This window comes from Bos indicus x Bos taurus, chromosome 23 (assembly GCF_003369695.1).
Source record: "Bos indicus x Bos taurus breed Angus x Brahman F1 hybrid chromosome 23, Bos_hybrid_MaternalHap_v2.0, whole genome shotgun sequence".
Taxonomy (NCBI): domain Eukaryota; kingdom Metazoa; phylum Chordata; class Mammalia; order Artiodactyla; family Bovidae; genus Bos; species Bos indicus x Bos taurus.
This window is the reverse complement of record NC_040098.1, coordinates 33,182,376-33,201,478: the sequence shown is the minus strand read 5'-3', so window position 1 is coordinate 33,201,478 and position 19,103 is coordinate 33,182,376. Positions and strand designations below refer to the sequence as shown.

At 41.0% G+C, this 19,103-nt stretch overlaps 4 protein-coding genes and 1 pseudogene across 13 annotated transcripts in view; 2 read left to right on the top strand and 3 right to left on the bottom strand.

Annotated features, from left to right (window-relative positions):
- Positions 1-19,103, bottom strand: part of SLC17A1 (solute carrier family 17 member 1) — a 237,188-nt gene that overhangs the window by 106,107 nt on the left and 111,978 nt on the right. The gene's annotated exons all lie outside the window — the stretch shown is intronic.
- LOC113881233 (histone H2A type 1-A-like) lies at positions 3,569-5,741 on the bottom strand. The gene has a single exon (XM_027524093.1). The coding sequence runs from the start codon at positions 5,726-5,728 to the stop codon at positions 5,183-5,185; it is 546 nt and encodes a 181-aa protein (XP_027379894.1). The 5' UTR covers positions 5,729-5,741; the 3' UTR covers positions 3,569-5,182.
- On the top strand, positions 5,780-8,453 carry LOC113881232 (histone H2B type 1-A-like). Its single transcript, XM_027524092.1, has one exon. The coding sequence runs from the start codon at positions 5,783-5,785 to the stop codon at positions 6,332-6,334; it is 552 nt and encodes a 183-aa protein (XP_027379893.1). The 5' UTR covers positions 5,780-5,782; the 3' UTR covers positions 6,335-8,453.
- Positions 8,458-9,514, bottom strand: LOC113881235 (histone H2B type 1-A). Its single transcript, XM_027524094.1, has one exon. The coding sequence runs from the start codon at positions 9,482-9,484 to the stop codon at positions 9,101-9,103; it is 384 nt and encodes a 127-aa protein (XP_027379895.1). The 5' UTR covers positions 9,485-9,514; the 3' UTR covers positions 8,458-9,100.
- On the top strand, positions 9,765-10,166 carry LOC113881234 (annotated as a pseudogene).

Genomic DNA, 19,103 nt, shown 5'->3' with positions numbered 1-19,103 from the left:
TCCCCTGTCCTTGAAATGAACATTCTACCCACTGTCCCTGAACTAGGAGCTCCTTCAAGGATGCAGCCTTGAGAGAGTAATGTGTTACTAAGACTATCTGGACTATATTCCTGGCTAACCCTGTTAAGACTGCTATATAAACAAGATTCTGGTGGACAGGTGCAGGGATTGGCTTGTCTTGTAGCTGCACAAGACAAGCCTCGCACATAAGCTCCCTTGCTTATTAAAACTGCCACCCATTAATCTGGAGTGGTCCACTTCTTTTTTCAGTCTCTTCTTGCCCTCTGGCGAGGAAGGTCCTTTTGATGCTGAACCTGGACACTCTCCCCCATGAGAACACAGGTTTTTGCCTCTCCAATTCCAGAGACCATACTGGGCACTGATGTCTTACAAAGTCAAACTCAGCAAGCCTCTATCTGTGAATTATACTTCCTGTTAGAGTAATCAAACCAGTACTGAGGGGAAATACCAACTGAGAACCAGTAAGTCTACCGTCCACATGTACAATGGTCACTGTCAAACAACACAAATTGCCTGAGGGATGGGTGGTAAGGAAATAGGAGAAACTATCCAAGAACTGTACCAGTATCAGATCATTCTGATTATAACTATCAGTAAGAGGAGAAAACCCCCAGTCACCACTTTTATTTATCATCATTCCCAACTATTAGACAATTGCTTTAGCCAAGAAAGTTAACTATTGAAAATTATAGGAGTGACATTATATGATTTTCTTGCCTACTTGAAAACCTTAAGGAAAAAAAAGCTAGAAAATGTAAGTGACAGAATTCAATAAGAAAGCTAAATACAAAATTACAGTATAAAACAGTAAGTTTCTATCTATAAAAAAGTTATAAAACATTATAAAAATACTTCTTTAATATGCCCCTACAATAAAATAAAAAAGAAGGGCACTGGGATATAAACCCCATTAAATATGTGTAAAATCTATAAGAGATTTGAAAAAATCAAGGGACATGTCACCTTAAACATATATTCACATTGTTTACAGATATTCTATATAACCTTTTAATTTCCTGTACTCAAATAGGACTTCATTATAATGGAAAAAAGTATTAAGAAGTGCATTTGAAAAAGAGAACCCATAGGTTGATGCTGAAAAGTACAAAAGGCAACTTTTACCATTTGACAAAAAGTACTTACATAATGGTAGTCTTTAAAACCAGGAGGTAAAAAACAAAAACAAAAACAAACCCACCAAACATGAAATAATGCCTCACCTTACCATTAAAAAAGAAAAAAAAAAAAAAACAAATTATATCAGGCGAATAACTTGAATAGCAATGAGTCACTTTCACTTGCTCAAATGATAGCTAAGAAGCACTTTTGGCCAGAGGACAGGGTTTTTAAAAGACAAGTATAAACAAATACTGTTCAGCATCAGGGAAACTGAAAATAAATAATCCTCCTAATACATTAATGTGTTAATTCCAACACATTGTTTTCAAATTCTCCTCTGACTACTACTGATGGACAGTGAGTGGACATATAATTCAAACTGGGCCAGATCCATTCCTTTGGAAACTTAAACTTTAATTAAATCAGTCTCTAGCAAAAGAACCTGAGACTGAAATTGACAAAATAGAGCAACAGCAGGAACCCCCATTCAAATGCTCTTGAGCAAGGCCCTAGGTGATAGCCTTCTGCTTTCTGAGTGGTTGATATAAGTAGGAGTACTATCCAATCAGAGTTGATCTGAGATACCTTATTTGTGGCTTCCCTGGTGGTTCTCACAGTAAAGAATCCACCTCCAATGTGGAGACCTGGGATCTATGAGTTGGGAAGATACCCTGGAGAAAGGAATGGCTACCCACTCAAGAATTCTTGTCTGGAGAATTCCATGGAAAGAGGAGGCTAGCAGGTGACAATCCATGGGATCGCAAACAGTCGGACATAAGTGAGCAACTCAGCACAGCACAGCACATCTTATTTGCATTCATTTGCCTCTTCCTTTTATTCCAATCAGAAACTGAGTTTATTCAATGCCTTATTTGAATACACAGTATAGAAATAAGCTCTGTGGCTTTGCAACCTGCTATTTTTCTTTTCTCAAGGTAGCTGATGGCTGTGTCTCCTATTTCCCAGTCTTTCCCAAAGTTTGCTGTCATGGCCAAGAAAGGCTCCAAGTAGCCACCATTAAGATGAAAAGAAAGGCAAGAAGCACCAGAGATGTCACAGACAGTGCTATTACACTTAAGGTCCACAAGGTAGGTCTTAAAGCAGGTTCACCCCAACACTGGGATCTTTATGTGAATACTGAACTTGTTTTTGACTTTTGAGCACATTGCTGGTGAATCCATCTGCCCGGCTCATTACAATAGACTGACTATCCGCTACAGGGAATTCCAGAGAGCTACTGCCCGTTGATGCCTGGGGAATCTGCCAATTACACTGTGTGCAAGGCACTACGTCTTGTCACCAGATAAAACACCTATAAGAGAGCTTTTACAAGGACACATCTGAAAACCAGAGGTTCTTTTCAGAGCTACTCATGCTTTCTGCTTAAGAGTTGAGTCTACTAAAATTTCTTCATTTATGGGTTTGGGACTCTTCCCTAATTTAATTTAAAAAAAGGTGTTTATTTCTTTTTTCAATAAGCTTTCTAACTTGGAATAATTTTAGATTTAACATAAAAGTTATAAAGATAGTTCCCATATACCTCTGTTTCCTCTATTGTGAACATTTATGCATTTGTCACAAGCTAGAGCTAACACTGGCACTTTACTGTGAGTTAAACTCTAAATTTTGTTTGGATTTCACTCAGTTCAGCCGCTCAGTCATGTCCGACTCTTTGCTACCCCATGAATTGCAGCACGCCAGGCCTCCCTGTCCATCACCAACTCCTGGAGTTCACTCAAACTCATGTCCATTGAATCGGTGATGCCATCCAGCCATCTCATCCTCTGTCGTCCCCTTCTCCTCCTGCCCCCAATCCCTCCCAGCATCAGAGTCTTTTCCAATGAGTCAACTCTTCACATGAGGTGGCCAAAGTACTGGAGTTTCAGCTTTAGCATCATTCCTTCCAAAGAACACCCAGGGCTGATCTCCTTTAGAATGGACTGGTTGGATCTCCTTGCAGTCCAAGGGACTCTCAGGAGTCTTCTCCAATACCACAGTTCAAAAGCATCAATTCTTCAGCGTTCAGCCTTCTTCACAGTCCAACTCTCAAATCCATACATGACCACAGGAAAAACCACAGCCTTGACTAGATGGACCTTTGTTGGTAATGTCTCTGCTTTTCAACATGCTGTCTAGGTTGGTCATAACTTTTCTTCCAAGGAGTAAGCGTCTTTTAATTTCATGGCTGCAGTCACCATCTGCAGTGATTTTGGAGCCCAAAAAGATAAAGTCTGACACTGTTTCTCCATCTATTTCCCATGAAGTGATGGGACTGGATGCCATGATCTTCGTTTTCTGAATGTTGAGCTTTAAGCCAACTTTTTCACTCTCCACTTTCACTTTCATCAAGAGGCTTTTGAGTTCCTTTTCACTTTCTGCCATAAGGGTGGTGTCATCTGCATATCTGAGGTTATTGATATTTCTCCCGGCAATCTTGATTCCAGCTTGTGTTTCTTCCAGTCCAGCGTTTTTCTGTCCCAGGATCCAATACAAAATAGAGTTGACTCTTGTGCAATTCGAGTTTGAATTTGTACGCAGATACTTTTCAATAGTAAACATTACAGTGCTATGCAATCTATCGTTGCATCTGTGGATGTGAAGGAACCTTGAATAGGGATGGATGCTGACTATAAATTATGTGCTGATTAATCCCCAGGTTGTTTTATATGGCATTTACTTATAATGTCTCCTTAACTGCTCTGGGCTGACAGTTTCTCAGAATTTCCTTGTGTTTAATGACCCTGGTAATTTTGAAGACTCATATTCTAAAGAATGTTCCTCAATTTGGATTTGTCTGATGCTTTTCTCATGTTTAGGCTGAGATTATGGGTTGTTGGAAGACTAGATGAGTGAATTGCCCTTCTCAACACATCGTATTAAGAGCACACACAAACAACGTGGTTTATCACTTATGTTAACACTCATCATCTGAGGCAGTGTTCCAGGTTTCTGTAAAGTCACTGCATTCTTCCTGGCTTTTGCATGCTCCACTTTAAGTCTGGGGAGTTAAGTTCCAGCTGCTTGATGGAGGACCATCTATTTTATTTGGAATTCTTCTGTTTTGGAAAATTTTCACATATCCCTCATTTAGGCCAATCACATCAGCATTCTTGGATTTTAATATTTCATTTTAAAGTTTTTAATACCATGTTCTAAACATAATCTAGTTTTGTTCAATGTATCTATGAATTTCCTTTTTCCTTTTCAGTTTTCAAAAATTCCCCTTCCTTTTGTGCCCTCCTCAATCGCATGTCTTATCTACGTACATTAATTCAAGACCTGATAGGCTTTTTCATAACTTGATTGTCCTTCATCAACATATGGAAGTTTACTTTCATCTTTTCTTACCCTAACTCTATACTTTTCTTTGTACCTGTCTTACGTGTAGCTAAGTGTCTAAATTGACTTACAAAAAAATAACCAGTGAATTTCTCCTTGGAATAGGGCAAACTGCTGAATCTTCTGTAAGTCTGACAATCGTTCGTTTGCTTTCCAATTTTTCTTGGTGTTTATAATACAGATCAAGTGAAGGCACTGTTTTGCAGAGGCTAAATCTCTTGAAAAATCTGACCAAAACTCTGTAATAATTTCAATGACACATCATGTGATACATTTCTACTTCTAGAGATACTAGTATCCCTCTCTCCCCCACATAATGCCATTAAGGTTTTTGATGGACATTACATTTTAAGACATTTTCTCGGCATGTGTTAAGTCAGAGATTGTCAAATACTCACCAAAATGAGCCATAAAAAGGTATTAGAAAGAAGCTTTGCTCCTCTTACCTGATAAGCATCTTGAGGGCCCACAAGGAATCAGCTTCAAGGAACCTCAGGTATTAGAATGAACATTCAAATACTTTCATAGTACAAAATTTGTGGTTATTGGAGATTTTCGGCAGCCTATTGCTGGAAAATTGCAATTTACAGGCCCAGTCTAGGTCACAGCCCTCACTGATATATTTGAATGGCTCTGAAAAGAGCCTTTGGTTGCTGTCCTTTCACCAGATACTAGAATTGCTCACTAGCATTCTGCACTATGACTACTTGCTCTGTACTTTGTGATGGTGGCTCCCGGTCTTTTTGGGTAGCAGCACAGGCTGGATTTTGGGCAGGACGCAACCCTGAATAGTCACACCGCCCAGCAGCTTGTTGAGCTCCTCATTATGGATGGCCAGCTGCAAGTGGCAAGGAATGATGCGGGTCTTCTTCTTGTCATGTGATGCATTATCTGCTGATTCTAAGATCTCAGCCATTAAGTACTCCAACACCGCTGCCAAGTATACTGGCTCACCTGCCCCAACGCGCTCGGCACAGTTGCCCTTGTGGGGCAGGCGGTAGATCCTGCCCACGGGAAAGTGCAAACCTGCTCTGGAAGAGCGACTTTTCGTCTTAGCATGCGCCTTGCCATCTTGCTTCTTGTGACCCAACATAACTTTGCAAAAAGCTGGTGATAATGCATACAAAAAGAGACCAAACTTACTGGACCTATTTATAGCCTGACGGTAGGTTGTGCTTTGCTTTCTGATTGGCTGATGGCCATCTAGCCAATCAGCAAAGCTCAAGCGAATTGCCTCATTTACATACATGACACTCCCAGGTATCCAATCAGATGTTGGCCTCTTGACACGTCACTTCAGTACATGCCTATAAATACCACTCTTTCCACCCACAAAACGTCTTTGATCATTCGGCATGTGGAGTTGCTCTTTCTACTGCGAGCTGTTCATACTATAAAAGGCTGTTTAAACAGTGAAGAGCTGCTAACGCTAAGAAGAACTGATAACACTGAAGAGCTGCTGACACTAGCCATGCCGGAGTTGTATTCAAAGGGTGCTACTATCTCCAAAAAAGGGTTCAAAAAAGCTGTCATTAAAACTCAGAAAAAAGAAGGGAAAAAGCGCAGGAGATGCAGAAAAGAGAGCTATTCAATATACATCTACAAAGTCTTAAAACAAGTTCACCCGGATACCGGCATCTCATCAAAAGCTATGAGCATTATGAATTCCTTTGTCACTGACATCTTTGAGCGTATTGCTGGTGAGGCGTCGCGCCTGGCACATTATAACAAGCGTTCAACCATCACATCCAGAGAGATCCAGACAGCTGTGCGCCTGCTGCTGCCTGGGGAATTGGCTAAGCACGCCGTGTCCGAAGGTACCAAGGCTGTTACCAAATACACCAGCTCCAAGTAAGCTTGTGAAAATAACCACTTTTCAACAACCTAAAGGCTCTTTTCAGAGCCACCTAATACACTTGAAAAAGCTGGGCTCACTTTACAGTAGCTAGCTAGTAAAGATCTGTGGAATACCCCGATTCAATTCCTGGGTCCGGAATGTTCCTCTGGTGAAAGCGAAGGCTACCCACTCCCGAATTCTTGGCATTCCCTGGGGGTTCAGATGACAAAAGACTTCGCTTGCAGTGGGGAAGGCTTGAGTTCCATCCCCTGGAGAAGGGAATGGATACCTAATTAAGTATTGCCTGGAGAATTCCGTGGACAGAGGAGCCTGGTGGGCTACAGTCCTGGAGTTGCAAAGAGTTGGGACTGAGAGATTTCAGTGAGTACTAGGATTGATAGTTAAGTACTCTTCGGTTAAACACAGGTGTTACTGTGTTACCAGTGTCCTCAAAAGGCCCCAATAAATTCAGAAAAACTTGATGGTATACAACATAAGTTTCTCGGAATAATAGGAAGACTATTGGGTTTTCGTTTCTATGAATGACTTAAAAAAAAACAAAAACAAAAAACTTTCTATGAAGGGCCCAAAGCTGTGCAGAGATCTAGAAAGGGAGTGTGATAAAAGGAACAGAATATTAACACATTAAGGGTAGCTTTCTTCCACTGTTGGTGCCTAAGGAAGTTGGGATCCTCTGGGCCAGCCTAACTCTAAAGGTAAGCATGTAGGCTTTTTTTGCTCTAATGCCACACCCTTATATGCTGTTTCCCTGCCCATTACCCCTGGAATGTGGGAATACTGCCATCACCTATATTGTAATCCAACAACCTGGCTACCCAAAATTGACTAGGAAACTGCATGGTTCTGGCAGGACGACATTGCTAACTCTTCAGGGCAAGTCACGGACAGGTGACTGTGAATTTTGTTGTTTACTTTGTTTTCCAAAAAAGTTTTTAAAATTTGTTTCCCTTTTCTTCAGTCTTCAAACATTCACTGATTGTGTGTGTGCATGTGTATGTAAGAAAGAGAGGAGGTCCTTACTCTCATTGTTTCCATTGTAGTTTAGTGAGGCAGACATAAGCACACAAAGTCATTTCAGTTGACTATGAATGAGCGAGATAATTCAGTGCCTAAGGAAGGCTTTGTATTCTCTTTAATTTACTCTATAATACTTCTATCCAGATAGTGTGATGTAAATTTTGTGAGTTAAGGTTAAGCTAAACCTTAAGATTTGTTTGGTAATATGTGAAGTGTAATAGGCTGAACTATGTCCTGCAAGAAGATATGTCCAAGTCTTAACCTGATGCCTAAATGTGAGGTTTATTTGGAAATAGGGTATAGTTAAGAATTTTGAGATCATCCTGGTAAAATTTAGGGTATCCTTGTGAGAAAAGGGAGAGGGGCATCAGAGCTGCAAAGTAGAGGACCATATGAAAACTGAGGCAGGCAGAGGTTGGAGTGGTGCAGCTGCAAGCCAAGGAACACCAAAGATTGTCAGCTGCCACCAGAGGCCAGGTAAGAGACATATAAATAGAACAGACTCTTCTTTGGTGCCTCCACAAAGAACCAGCCCTACTGACACTGATACTGGGCTTCTTGGCCTTCAAAACAATGAAAATATATTTGTTTTATGTCAACCAGTTTTTGGTAATTGTAGCTGCCCTAGGAAGCTAATAAGTGGACTTTCCTAATGAGAAATTCATTCTGAAGAGATTAGTTATCATTTGACCCACTACAAATTCTTCAAAATTACACTAGAGGACTAATAGCAGAAGTAATGAGAGAAATTCAGTGGGAAGAAAAAAAAACTGATGATCAAGATGGTGTCAAGAGCAGATAAACTTGCATGAATTGAGTGGGATACCCCAGTAACTGCAGTATTCTGTGGCTGCAGAACTGGCTTTCCCCATGAAGGAATCTTAAAATCATTAGTCTAACAGCTAATGAAGATTCAGTTATCTGATCCCAACTGTATTGTTAGCAGAATTCTGCCATCTGATTTCTATGTCATCTGTCTTAGCTTTTATTGTATTTCCTGTGAAAGTCTAGTTGATCCTATATGAAAGTGACAATGAAAGTCGCTCAGTCATGTCCTCCTCTTTGTGACCCCATGGACTTACAGTTCTTGGAATTCTCTAGGCCAGAATACTGGAGTGGGTATCCTTTCCCTTCTCCAGGTGATCTTCCTGATCCTATATACATCCTGTTAAATTTCTAAATACAAACAATAAAATGTTAATTTTAATATTTTCCAGATGACATCACCAGACCAAGAAACTCAGGAACTTGAAATTTCAGCAGCTGTAGGGCATCTGACCTAATCCAGAATTTTCACACAATGCAGAAAATGCAAAGCAGCAAAATAGCCTTAATGCTCCCATATCAGACGTGGCTACTATCTTAATCTTTCCAGTTTTCAGGTCCCTTTCACTAACACCCGATTTAAAACAAACTTGAAATAGACATACGAGAGAAGGTCAAGCCATGTTCCTCATGGCACTCAACCATAAAACCTCCATGAAAACACATTTCGAGAGCTCCTTTCTTTGAATGTCTTGAGATCAGAGACTTCACTACTAGTCACATGTGACTAGCAAGTTACCTGCTTAACCATATTACAGATGGGGAGTGAAATTAAACAGATGTTAATCATTTTTCACTCTAGTGATAAGAGCCTGCCCGCATATATTAACCAGCCAAACAAAAAGCCTACAGCCCTTTAGAAACTTAAGTGGCTCTTAAAAGAGCCTTTGGGTTTACAAAGGTCGTCTGATGGCCGAAACTTTACTTTGAGCTGGTGTACTTGGTGACAGCCTTGGTGCCCTCAGACACCGCGTGCTTGGCCAGCTCCCCAGGCAGCAGCAGGCGTACAGCCGTTTGGATTTCCCTGGACGTGATAGTGGAGCGCTTGTTATAATGAGCCAGGCGCGACGCCTCGCCTGCGACGCGCTCGAAAATGTCACTGACAAACGAATTCATGATGCTCATGGCCTTTGAAGAGATGCCCGTATCTGGATGAACTTGCTTCAGCACCTTGTAGATGTAAATTGAATAGCTCTCTTTCCGACATCTCTTCCGCTTTTTCCCTTCCTTTTTCTGGGTTTTAGTTACAGCTTTCTTGAAGCCTTTTTTAGAAATGGTAGTGCCCTTTGTAGTCAGCTCTGGCATGGTAGACGCACAACTCCTAGATGGCAAAAGACTGGCACTGACTCAACGCAACGGTGGTATTTATAGGTACGGCGCTCAGATGCCCTGTTGGGCAGCTCACATCTGATTGGATAATGGGTGTGTGTATGTAAATGAAGTGATTCCAGTAACGTACTCTGACGTGATACAAGAGTATCAGCCAATCAGATAGCGAATCGCAACCTACCTGAGACTATAAACAACCCCCCGCACCTGCCCTAACGGTAACATTTTCCGTTATAACCGGTCTGCATCTTTAGTTATGTCTGGTCGTGGAAGGCAGGGTGGTAAAGTATGTGCTAAGGCCAAAACCCGGACTTCCAGAGCGGGCCTGCAGTTCCTGTGGGCCGAGTTCACCGCCTGCTCCGAAAAGGCAACTATGCAGAACGCGTTGGGGCTGGTGCACCTGTGTACCTGGCAGCGGTGCTAGAGTACCTGATGGCCAAGATCCTGGAGCTGGCGGGCAATGTGGCCAGAGACAACAAGAAGACATGCATCATCCTGCGTCACCTGCAGTTAGCTATCCGTAATGAAGAGGAGCTCAACAAGCTGCTGGGCGGTGTGCCCATCGCACAGGGCGGTGTCCTGCCCAACATTCAGGCTGTGCTGCTGCCCAAGAAGACTGAGAGTCACCACCACAAGGTCCAGTGCAAGTAACACCTCCCAAGTTGTAAAGCTAAGCAAACGACCTGAACGTCTGAAGAGAGTTGGAAAAGTACCAAACTGAAACCAAGGGCTCTTTTCAGAGCCACTTACAATTTCTGAGAAAGAGCTTAGGTTTATTAAAAAAAAATCAAGTAACTGATCGACTAGCAATACAGAACTGGCCCACAAAGCTCGTGATCTTGAGTAAATATTTTTATATTTTGGGAATAGATAGAGGAGGCTCCTGGTGGGCGGGGAGTGGGGGAGGTGGTGGGGGGAGGTGGTGGGGGAGTTAGGGGAGTGGGCGGGTTAAAGATTCCATTCTCCTTGGGGAAAAGAGCAAGTTTTAGCTTAACCCTTTATGTTTGGAGAGAATGTCAGCCAAGCAACTAGCAAACCAACATGGATCACGGCAGCTTTTTCTCTCAAATGCCTTTTAGTAAGGGATTTCCAAGAGTTCTAGGATGATTCTATATCCTGAAAGCTGTGGACATGTCAAGCCAAAAAACGAGACATAACTATTTGACAGGTAATTTTACGTGAAAAACAGTATAAATAGGTTGATTTCTTAAAGTATGGGATAAGATTTTTTATTTTGACATACCATTTTGATGGTAAAATACTAATATCGATATTACACTTGGTAAGTAATATGATTAAAACAGCTTTCTACCACCAATTATTCAGAAACAGTAGGCACTGAATTCAACAGATTTAACCACTGAAAGTGAAGCAAAATATTTTGTTGATCTGTAGCACTGCATATGAGTAAACACCCACAGAGACAACTGACAAACAGGAAAGCAGCCAAATTCAAAATTCTTGTATGAAAATGAAAGCATCTGTCAACTTAAGAAATATTTGAAACCTAAAAGTTGAGAGTTATGTTTTATTTGGTGGGACTTTTTAGGACTTCATGCCCTGGAGACAGCATCTCAAGTAACCCTGAGAGAACTGCTCCAGGAGGAGGGGAGGAGCCAGGTTATATGGGGAGGAGCCAGGTTATATAAAGTTTTGCAACAAAGGGCATGTAATCTGAACATTAAAAATTATTAAAGGAAACCAGATATCTCAAGTTAAGGAAGTTAGCCCTTTTCTATACATGGGAAGTTGCAATGGTCTGGGCTCAATGAAATCATTCCTTTGATATATACCTCAGCTTTCTGGGGCCAGTATCCCATTTTCCCCCCATATCCTAAGCTTCCTCAGGGCTCACTGTAGGGTGTGGCTGCAGTATGATGGCTGTTAGATGGCAGGTATTCTTTCCTTCCTGAGTCCTCCTGCTGCTGCTGCTGAGTTACTTCAGTCGTGTCCGACTCTGTGTGACCCCATAGATGGCAGCCCACCAGGCTCCCCCGTCCCTGGGATTCTCCAGGCAAGAACACTGGAGTGGGTTGCCATTTCCTTCTCCAATGCATGAAAGTGAAAAGTGAAAGTGAAGTCGCTCAGTGGTGTCCGACCCTCAGCGACCCCATGGACTGCAGCCTTCCAGGCTCCTCCATCCATGGGATTTTCCAGGCAAGAGTACTGGAGTGGGGTGCCATTGCCTTCTCCTGAGTCCTCCTAGGGCTCATCAACCATCTGTGGTGACTGCAACTGCTGATGACTGTGATATCCTTTGTTCTCTGAAATGGCAGGAAAAATTTCATCTCTCATATAAAAAATTTTCAGGGAGGGAGGGTCAAGAGAGAGGGGATACATGTATACTTACAGCTGATTCACATTTTGTACAGCATAACTAACACAACATTGTAAAGTAGTTATCCTCCAATTAAAAAATTAAGAAATGATTTTTAAAAATTTCCAAACACAACACAAAACAAACATCTACGTGTTTATAACTTGAAAATTCCTTAAACAACTGCAAAGTTAAAAAGGTTTTGAACATTATTTTTGTCTATAAAAGTAGACCCAAACCTATACATAGAATTACAGTGTTTAAAAATTCTAATATAGTTTTTAAAAACCTATGTTAACATATTAAAAAATTCTGATGAAATGTAAGAGTTTATGAAAAATTATAAATTGCTTAAATTAAACCTAGAAAGCAGTGAGGACTAAGATAAATGGGGAAAACAAGTCATCAATGAGCCACCATCCTCAAAGATGAGGCTTCCAAGAGTGTGTTCTTCTACATTTAAGGAAAAGATAAATCTATGGCTAATAAAATGGTTCTAAATTGTGAAAAAAAAGTTTCATTTTATATTTTTGAAGAAATATGATAAAATTTAATGAAGAAAGCATGCTACTAAATGCAGTGCAATATAAATTTTAAATAATACATAAACCTCCATTAAATATGAATAACTAACTTTGGCAACACATTAACAAGCTTACCAAACAAGAATGTAAGTCTGTTTTCAACACTGAATAAAACCAAACAAAGGGAAAATAAAGTCTTATGTTAAACTCAGGAGGCACTTAACATTTGCTAGTATGTTTAACTGAATAGTTTTTGTTTCTTAGTGGAAAACTAGTGATTACTGTTAGCAGACTTTTTCTTATCACTATATTTTAATATTATTCTGGACTATGTTAGACAAATCATTAAAGAGATATTAAGAGAATTCTGCTGTAGCAAAAGAAGGAAAATAAAATTAGGTGTCATCTTTCAGAGAAGGAGCTGTGGTCAAGTTTCAAAAAAATACCATTTCATAGGTCATTTATATTCAGTGTAATGTTACCTATAACTACTTCAAAATGCTGGTGTTAATCTCAGTTTGTGCAAACTGCTTTTTAATGAGTAAAATGAAATCAGGCTTCTTCGGTACGTGATAGCTGTTTTTCATTTATAATTTCAGAAAGCCACAGCAAATACTTAGGAAAAGAATTCATACTCCACCAGAATTGGACAGTGGAAAAATTGGAGAGAATGGGGGGTGAAAGATAAAAGAATCAGGTGAAACAAGGAAAAATGAGGCTTGATGCTAAAGCCTGAAGTGGAAATAAGTACCTCTACTTAAGTGGGTACATGAGGAGCTGAGGGGTTAAGTGAGCAATCATGCTCTAAACAGTCTACCACACAAAACAGGGGAAACTGCCTACTGCTGTGAGTACTGTCATACAACAGCTAAGCTGGGACAACAGCACTGATAGAATTCAAACACACAAATGTACATCCAATGCAGTAGAAAGTGCAAGTGAAAATCAGTCAAGTCCTGACTCTTCGTGACCCCATGGACTGTGTCCATGGAATTCTCCAGGCCAGAAGACTGGAGTGGGTAGCCTTTCCCTTCTCCAGGGGATCTTCCCAACCCAGGGATCGAACCCAGGTCTCCCCCATTACAGGCAGATTCTTTACCAGCTAAGCCACGAGGGAAGCAATGCAGCAGAGTGGGTTTCTTCTTTAAATTACAATTCACATTAAAAAATACACTTATGTGAGCAAAATTACTCTCAGAAATACACATGCATGCTAATAACTTTAAAAGGTTTTCAGAAATAATATGCCATTGCTGGAAGTGTTACAGGGAAGAGCCAATTGGCACTCCAGTTGGATCTGCTTCTTTCACTTTGTTTAACCTTTGATGAATTTTTGCTTCCCATTGCTTTTGTTCACTAAAAGGATACTGTTTATATGTAACGGCCTGCCTCAGGGAACCCTGTCCCTGGGCCTGAATTTTAAACCAAAGTGCCTTGTTCAGGACCCTGTACACCTGTGGATGTTTACAGGAAGGAAGAACATCACATTTGCTGTGCCAAACTGAAAGCTGTCACTTGAATTTGCTAGACAAGTGTGCTTGCAAATGAAACACATAACTCAAATAGATTAAAGAAAAGAGGGGAGACATTAAACATATTCTAATGAGGAACCCTGAGAACAGAAAGAAAAGCTACTGAGATTGAGCCCTTAGAGAGATTGGAATCTGAGATATAGAGACACAACAAAAACCCTGTCCAGCATGTCAGTGAATTGTTTTTGAACATTAATCTTGGCCCTTCATCACAGCAATCTTTAGTGAAATGAAATGGCCCTGTGTTTTTAATCATGGTGTCTCACTGAGATAAATACAGAATATGGGAGGCAAAGGATGAAATTTAGCAAAGAAATGGAATTTTTCTTTCTTCTAATGGTATTGATGTAGAAGATTAGATGGGCTCCAGGTTAGCCATCTACAATTGGCCTCCTGTTTCCATTTCATGTGGCATGAAGATGTGGGCTTCAGGCTGGATGCCTACAACCGTTAGCATTTCCTGAGACAAGAGATAGGTGGGCTCCAGTTAAGGTATTTACAATCAGCCTCCTGTGTGCCCTCTGAAATGGAAGTAACAACAGAAACAGGGTAAACAGCCAGTGTTCGTGTCTTGTAAACACCTTAAGGTAATAGTCATGGTAAGGACAAAGAGGGGAAAACTCTGTTTGAGTAAAGGATTAAGGGATCCTTGTCCCCCCCTCTTTTGGGACAAGGGAGACATTACACACGCACAGAAAGGCTCCTTGTGGGTCACAAGTCAAGGGATAATGCCAGGCCATAATAAGTCTTGCTCCTCCCAGAAACCTTCACTTTGAGATCCATCTTGGCTGAGGAGTGAGTGAACCCTAGAGGAGTGTCCCAGAGTAGGTCAGGTGTGAAAAAAGAAACCAGATAATTGGCTAAAGGCAGACAAAGACCTGGAAGAACTGCCCTATATAAATGACTTAACCGCCTCTTTACTGTGCTCCTCCTCACTAGGGAGGATGTCCACACTCTTTCTCTCCAGGGGTGCATCTCTGCCTTGGTTCTGTCCTAACTAAACAAATGATTTCTCTATGTGCTCTCCCACTTGTTGTTGTGCTATGTCCGTAATAATAAACTTTGTACCTGCATTTACAGTTTCTGCCTCTGGGATAAATGTATTTTTCACTGGGAGCAAAGATCTAGAGGAAAATAGCTTCTAGCCTTTAGCCCTTGCTGGTCTGGTGGCTAGGATTCCTGGTTCTTACCCAGGATACCCAGGTTCAATTCCTGGGCAGAGAATTAAGATCTTGTTTCATGCCACCATTCACTGCTGCCTTGCTGAGATCAAAAGAGGCAATTTAAAGACAAATTTAACACCAAACAAGGGGTGTGGCTGGCCCTTTGAGAGTATTTGTGGATCATTAGTACATTCTGATGGAGAAGGAAATGGCAGCCCACTCCAGTACTCTTGCCTGGTAAATCCCATGGACAGAGGAGCCTGGTAGGCTGCAGTCCATGGGGTCGCTAAGGGTCAGACATGACTGAGTGACTTCACTTTCACACATTGGAGAAGGAAATGGCAACCCACTCCAGTGTTCTTGTTGGAGAAGGCAATGGCAACCCACTCCAGTACTCTTGCCTGGAAAATCCCATGGATGGAGGAGCCTGGTAGGCTGCAGTCCATAGGGTCGAGAAGAGTCAGACACGACTGAGCGACTTCACTTTCACTTTCCAGTGTTCTTGCCTGGAGAATCCCAGGGACGGGGGAGCCTGGTGGGCTGCCGTCTATGGGGTCGCACAGAGTCGGACATGACTGAAGTGACTTAGCAGCAGCAGCAGAACATTCTGATGAGATCATCCTTTGGGGATGGTGATCCATTTTGTGGAGGAATGTTTCCAGTCCTTACCTCTACTGCCAGAATCCGTATAAAGGCAGTGAACTAGGTCAGTCTGTCACTCATGGTTCCTTTTCTTACCTCATGAGTCATTTGAAATCTTGCGATTTATCAGACCTGGATTACATTTAACTAAGTTTGGCTTCAAGCTCTTTCTACCTAGTAGGAATAAAAATGATACTGTCTTGTCTTTTCCATCTTGAATTTCACTTTCCTATATGGTCCAACTAAACCCATCAGAACCAATAATATATGACCATTATATATATATATGTATACATTATATATATAATTATATATATATTATACATACTAATGGCAAATAGCATGCTGCTGGAAATAAGAGCTAGCCTGCTGCATTCACTGAAATAAAACAATGGTATTAGATCACTGACAGTTTACCCCTTTAAAAAATCTGGCTGCAAAATTTGGGATTCCGCAAATGAATTGTCTCTCACCTTGTTACCACAGAGAAATGTTAAGTCCTACATAAGTTGTTTCATTCCTAACACCTTTCTTCTCATTCTCCTTTATCCCAACCATTCAGACTCTGTTTGGATTCTAGTTGGTACCTGTGTTCTTTCCGAGTAATCCAGGGTCTAAGAAACTCTCAAGGACCCCAGTAGGGTGTAAATCCAGTAACAAGTGTTCTTATAAGAGACAGAAGAAAAGGGACATAGAAGAGAATATTTCATGAAAGATAAAGGTAGAAATCGAAGAGATACAGCCACAAAACAAGGAACACAACAGACTCCTGGAAGCCACCAGAAACTAGAAGGGAAGCAGGGGACAAACTTTCCCTCAGAGCATCCAGAAAGAACCAATTCTGCCAGCACTTGGACTGGCACTTGGCAGATTTTGGACTTTGTTCTGCCAATATTATATGGGAACAAATTTCTTTGTTTTAAATTATCCAGGTTGTGAAAATTTGTTAACAGCTACAAATGTGTAGAGAACTTCCAAAATTCAACAGTTAAAAATATCAAACAATCTAATTAGAAAATGGACAAAAATCATAAAGGACATTTCACTGAAAAAGATACACAGATAGCAAATAAGCACATGAAAAGTTTTTCAATATCATATGTCACTAAGTGTTAGTTGCTCAGCTGTGTCTGACTTTGCCACCCCATGAACTGCAGCCCACCAGGCTCCTCTGTCCATGGAATTCTCCAGGCAAGAATACTGAAGTGGGTTGCCAAGCCCTCCCCCAGGGGATCTTCCTGACCCAGGGATAGAACCCAGGTCTCCCATCCTGCAGGCAGGTTTTTTACCATCTGAACCACCAGGGAAGGGAACTGTAAATTAAAACTACAATGAGATGTCACTATTATCTCACATCTTTTAGAATGACCAAAATCCAAAACACTGACAACACCAAACTCTAGGTGGGAGATGGAGCAACAGGAAAACACATTTACTGGTGTTTGTAATGAAAAATGGTATGGCCACTTTGGAAGACACAATTTCCTTTTTTTTCCTTTTAATTTTAACTGAAGGATAATTGCTTTACAATGTTGTGTTGGTTTCTGCCATACAACAATGTGAATCGGCCATTAAGTATACATAGGTCCCCTCCCGCTTGGACCTCCTTTCCACCTCCGACCCCATTCCACCCTCTATGTTGTCACAGAGCACCTGGTTGAGTTCCCTGTGTCATACAGCAACTTCCCACTAGCTATCTATTTTACATATGGTAAGGTGCAGGTTTTAATCCTACTCTCTCAATTCGAACCACCCTCTCTTTCTCTCTCTGTGTTCACAAGTCTGTTCTTTATGTCTACAGAAGACACAGCTTCTTACAAGAGTAAACACTGGCTATTTGATCCAGCAATTGTACTCCTAGGTATTTATCCAAATGAATTTATATATACATTCATTCACATACACAAAATACTTATAGCAGCTTTACTCACAATTGCCAAAAATTGGAAAGTAAGATGTTATTCAATTAGGTGAATGGATAAATATACTATGTTATACCCATACAATGGAGTATTACTCAGTGATAAGAAGAAATGAACTATCAAGCTATGAAAAAGCATGGAGGAACCTTAAAGGCACACTTCTAAGTGAAAGAAGTCAGTCTAGAAGACAACATACTATATTGGTCCAACTAATGACATCCTGGAAAAGGTAAAACTATAGAGACAGTAAAAAGGTCAATGGTTGTCACGGTTTGATAGTGGGAGGGGGCAGGGATGAATAGGTGGAGCACACAGGACTTTTAGGGCAGGGAAACCACTCTGTATGATGCTATAAGGTAGATACACAACATTATGCATTTGTCAAAATCCATGGAACTGTACAACACAGAGTGAACCCTGATAAAAGCTGTGGACTGTAGTTAATAACATATCAGTGGTTGTTCAGTAATTGTAACAAATGTACCACACTAATGTAGAGGGAGAATAGGTTCATGTGAAGTCTCTGTACTTGCTGCCCAATTTTTCTGCTTTTAATCTAAAACTGCTTTAAAAAATAGTCTACTTTAAAAAGCCAATCCCAAAAGATCACCCACCATAAATTCAATTTTTGTAACATTCTTGAAATGGCATAAGAAACAGAATATATTAGTGGCCCAAGAGTTGAGGAGGGGGGTGGCAGAGAAGTGTCTGTGGGTATAAAAAGGCAACAAAAGGAATCCTTGTAGCAATGGAAATAGTCAATATCTTGATTATATCGATGTCAATATCCTGGTTGTGATATTGTACTCAGTTTTGCAAGATGTTACTGAAAGGTTGTTGCTGAGCTGTGAAAGACACTGCGATTCTTGGCTTCCAAAGGAGAAGAATTAAATCTAGGGCCAGTGACGAGGCTTGATTGCTCAGAACTTTTGTGTAATAAAGTTTTATTAAAGTATAAAAGAGATAGAGAAATCTTCTGACATAGACATCAGAAAGGGGCAGAAAAAGTATCTCCTTGCTAGTCTTTAGCTGGATGTTTTATAGCTACTCAGTTCAGTTCAGTTCAGTCGCTCAGTTGTGTCTGACTCTTTGGGACCCCATGAATTGCAGCATGCCAGGCCTCCCTATCCATCATCAACTCCCAGAGTTCACTCAAACTCATGTCCATCAAGTCGATGATGCCATCCAGCCATCTCATCCTCTGTTGTCCCCTTCTCCTCCTGTCCCCAATCCCTCCCAGCATGAGTCTTTTCCAACGAGTCAACTCTTTGCATGAGGTGGCCAATGTACTGGAGTTTCAGCTTTAGCATCAGTCCTTCCAAAGAACACCCAGGACTGATCTCCTTTAGAATGGACTGGGTGGATCTCCTTGCAGTCCAAGGGACTCTCAAGAGTCTTCTCCAACACCACAGTTCAAAAGCATCAATTCTTCGGTGCTCAGCTTTCTTCACAGTCCAACTCTCACATCCATACATGACCACTGGAAAAACTATAG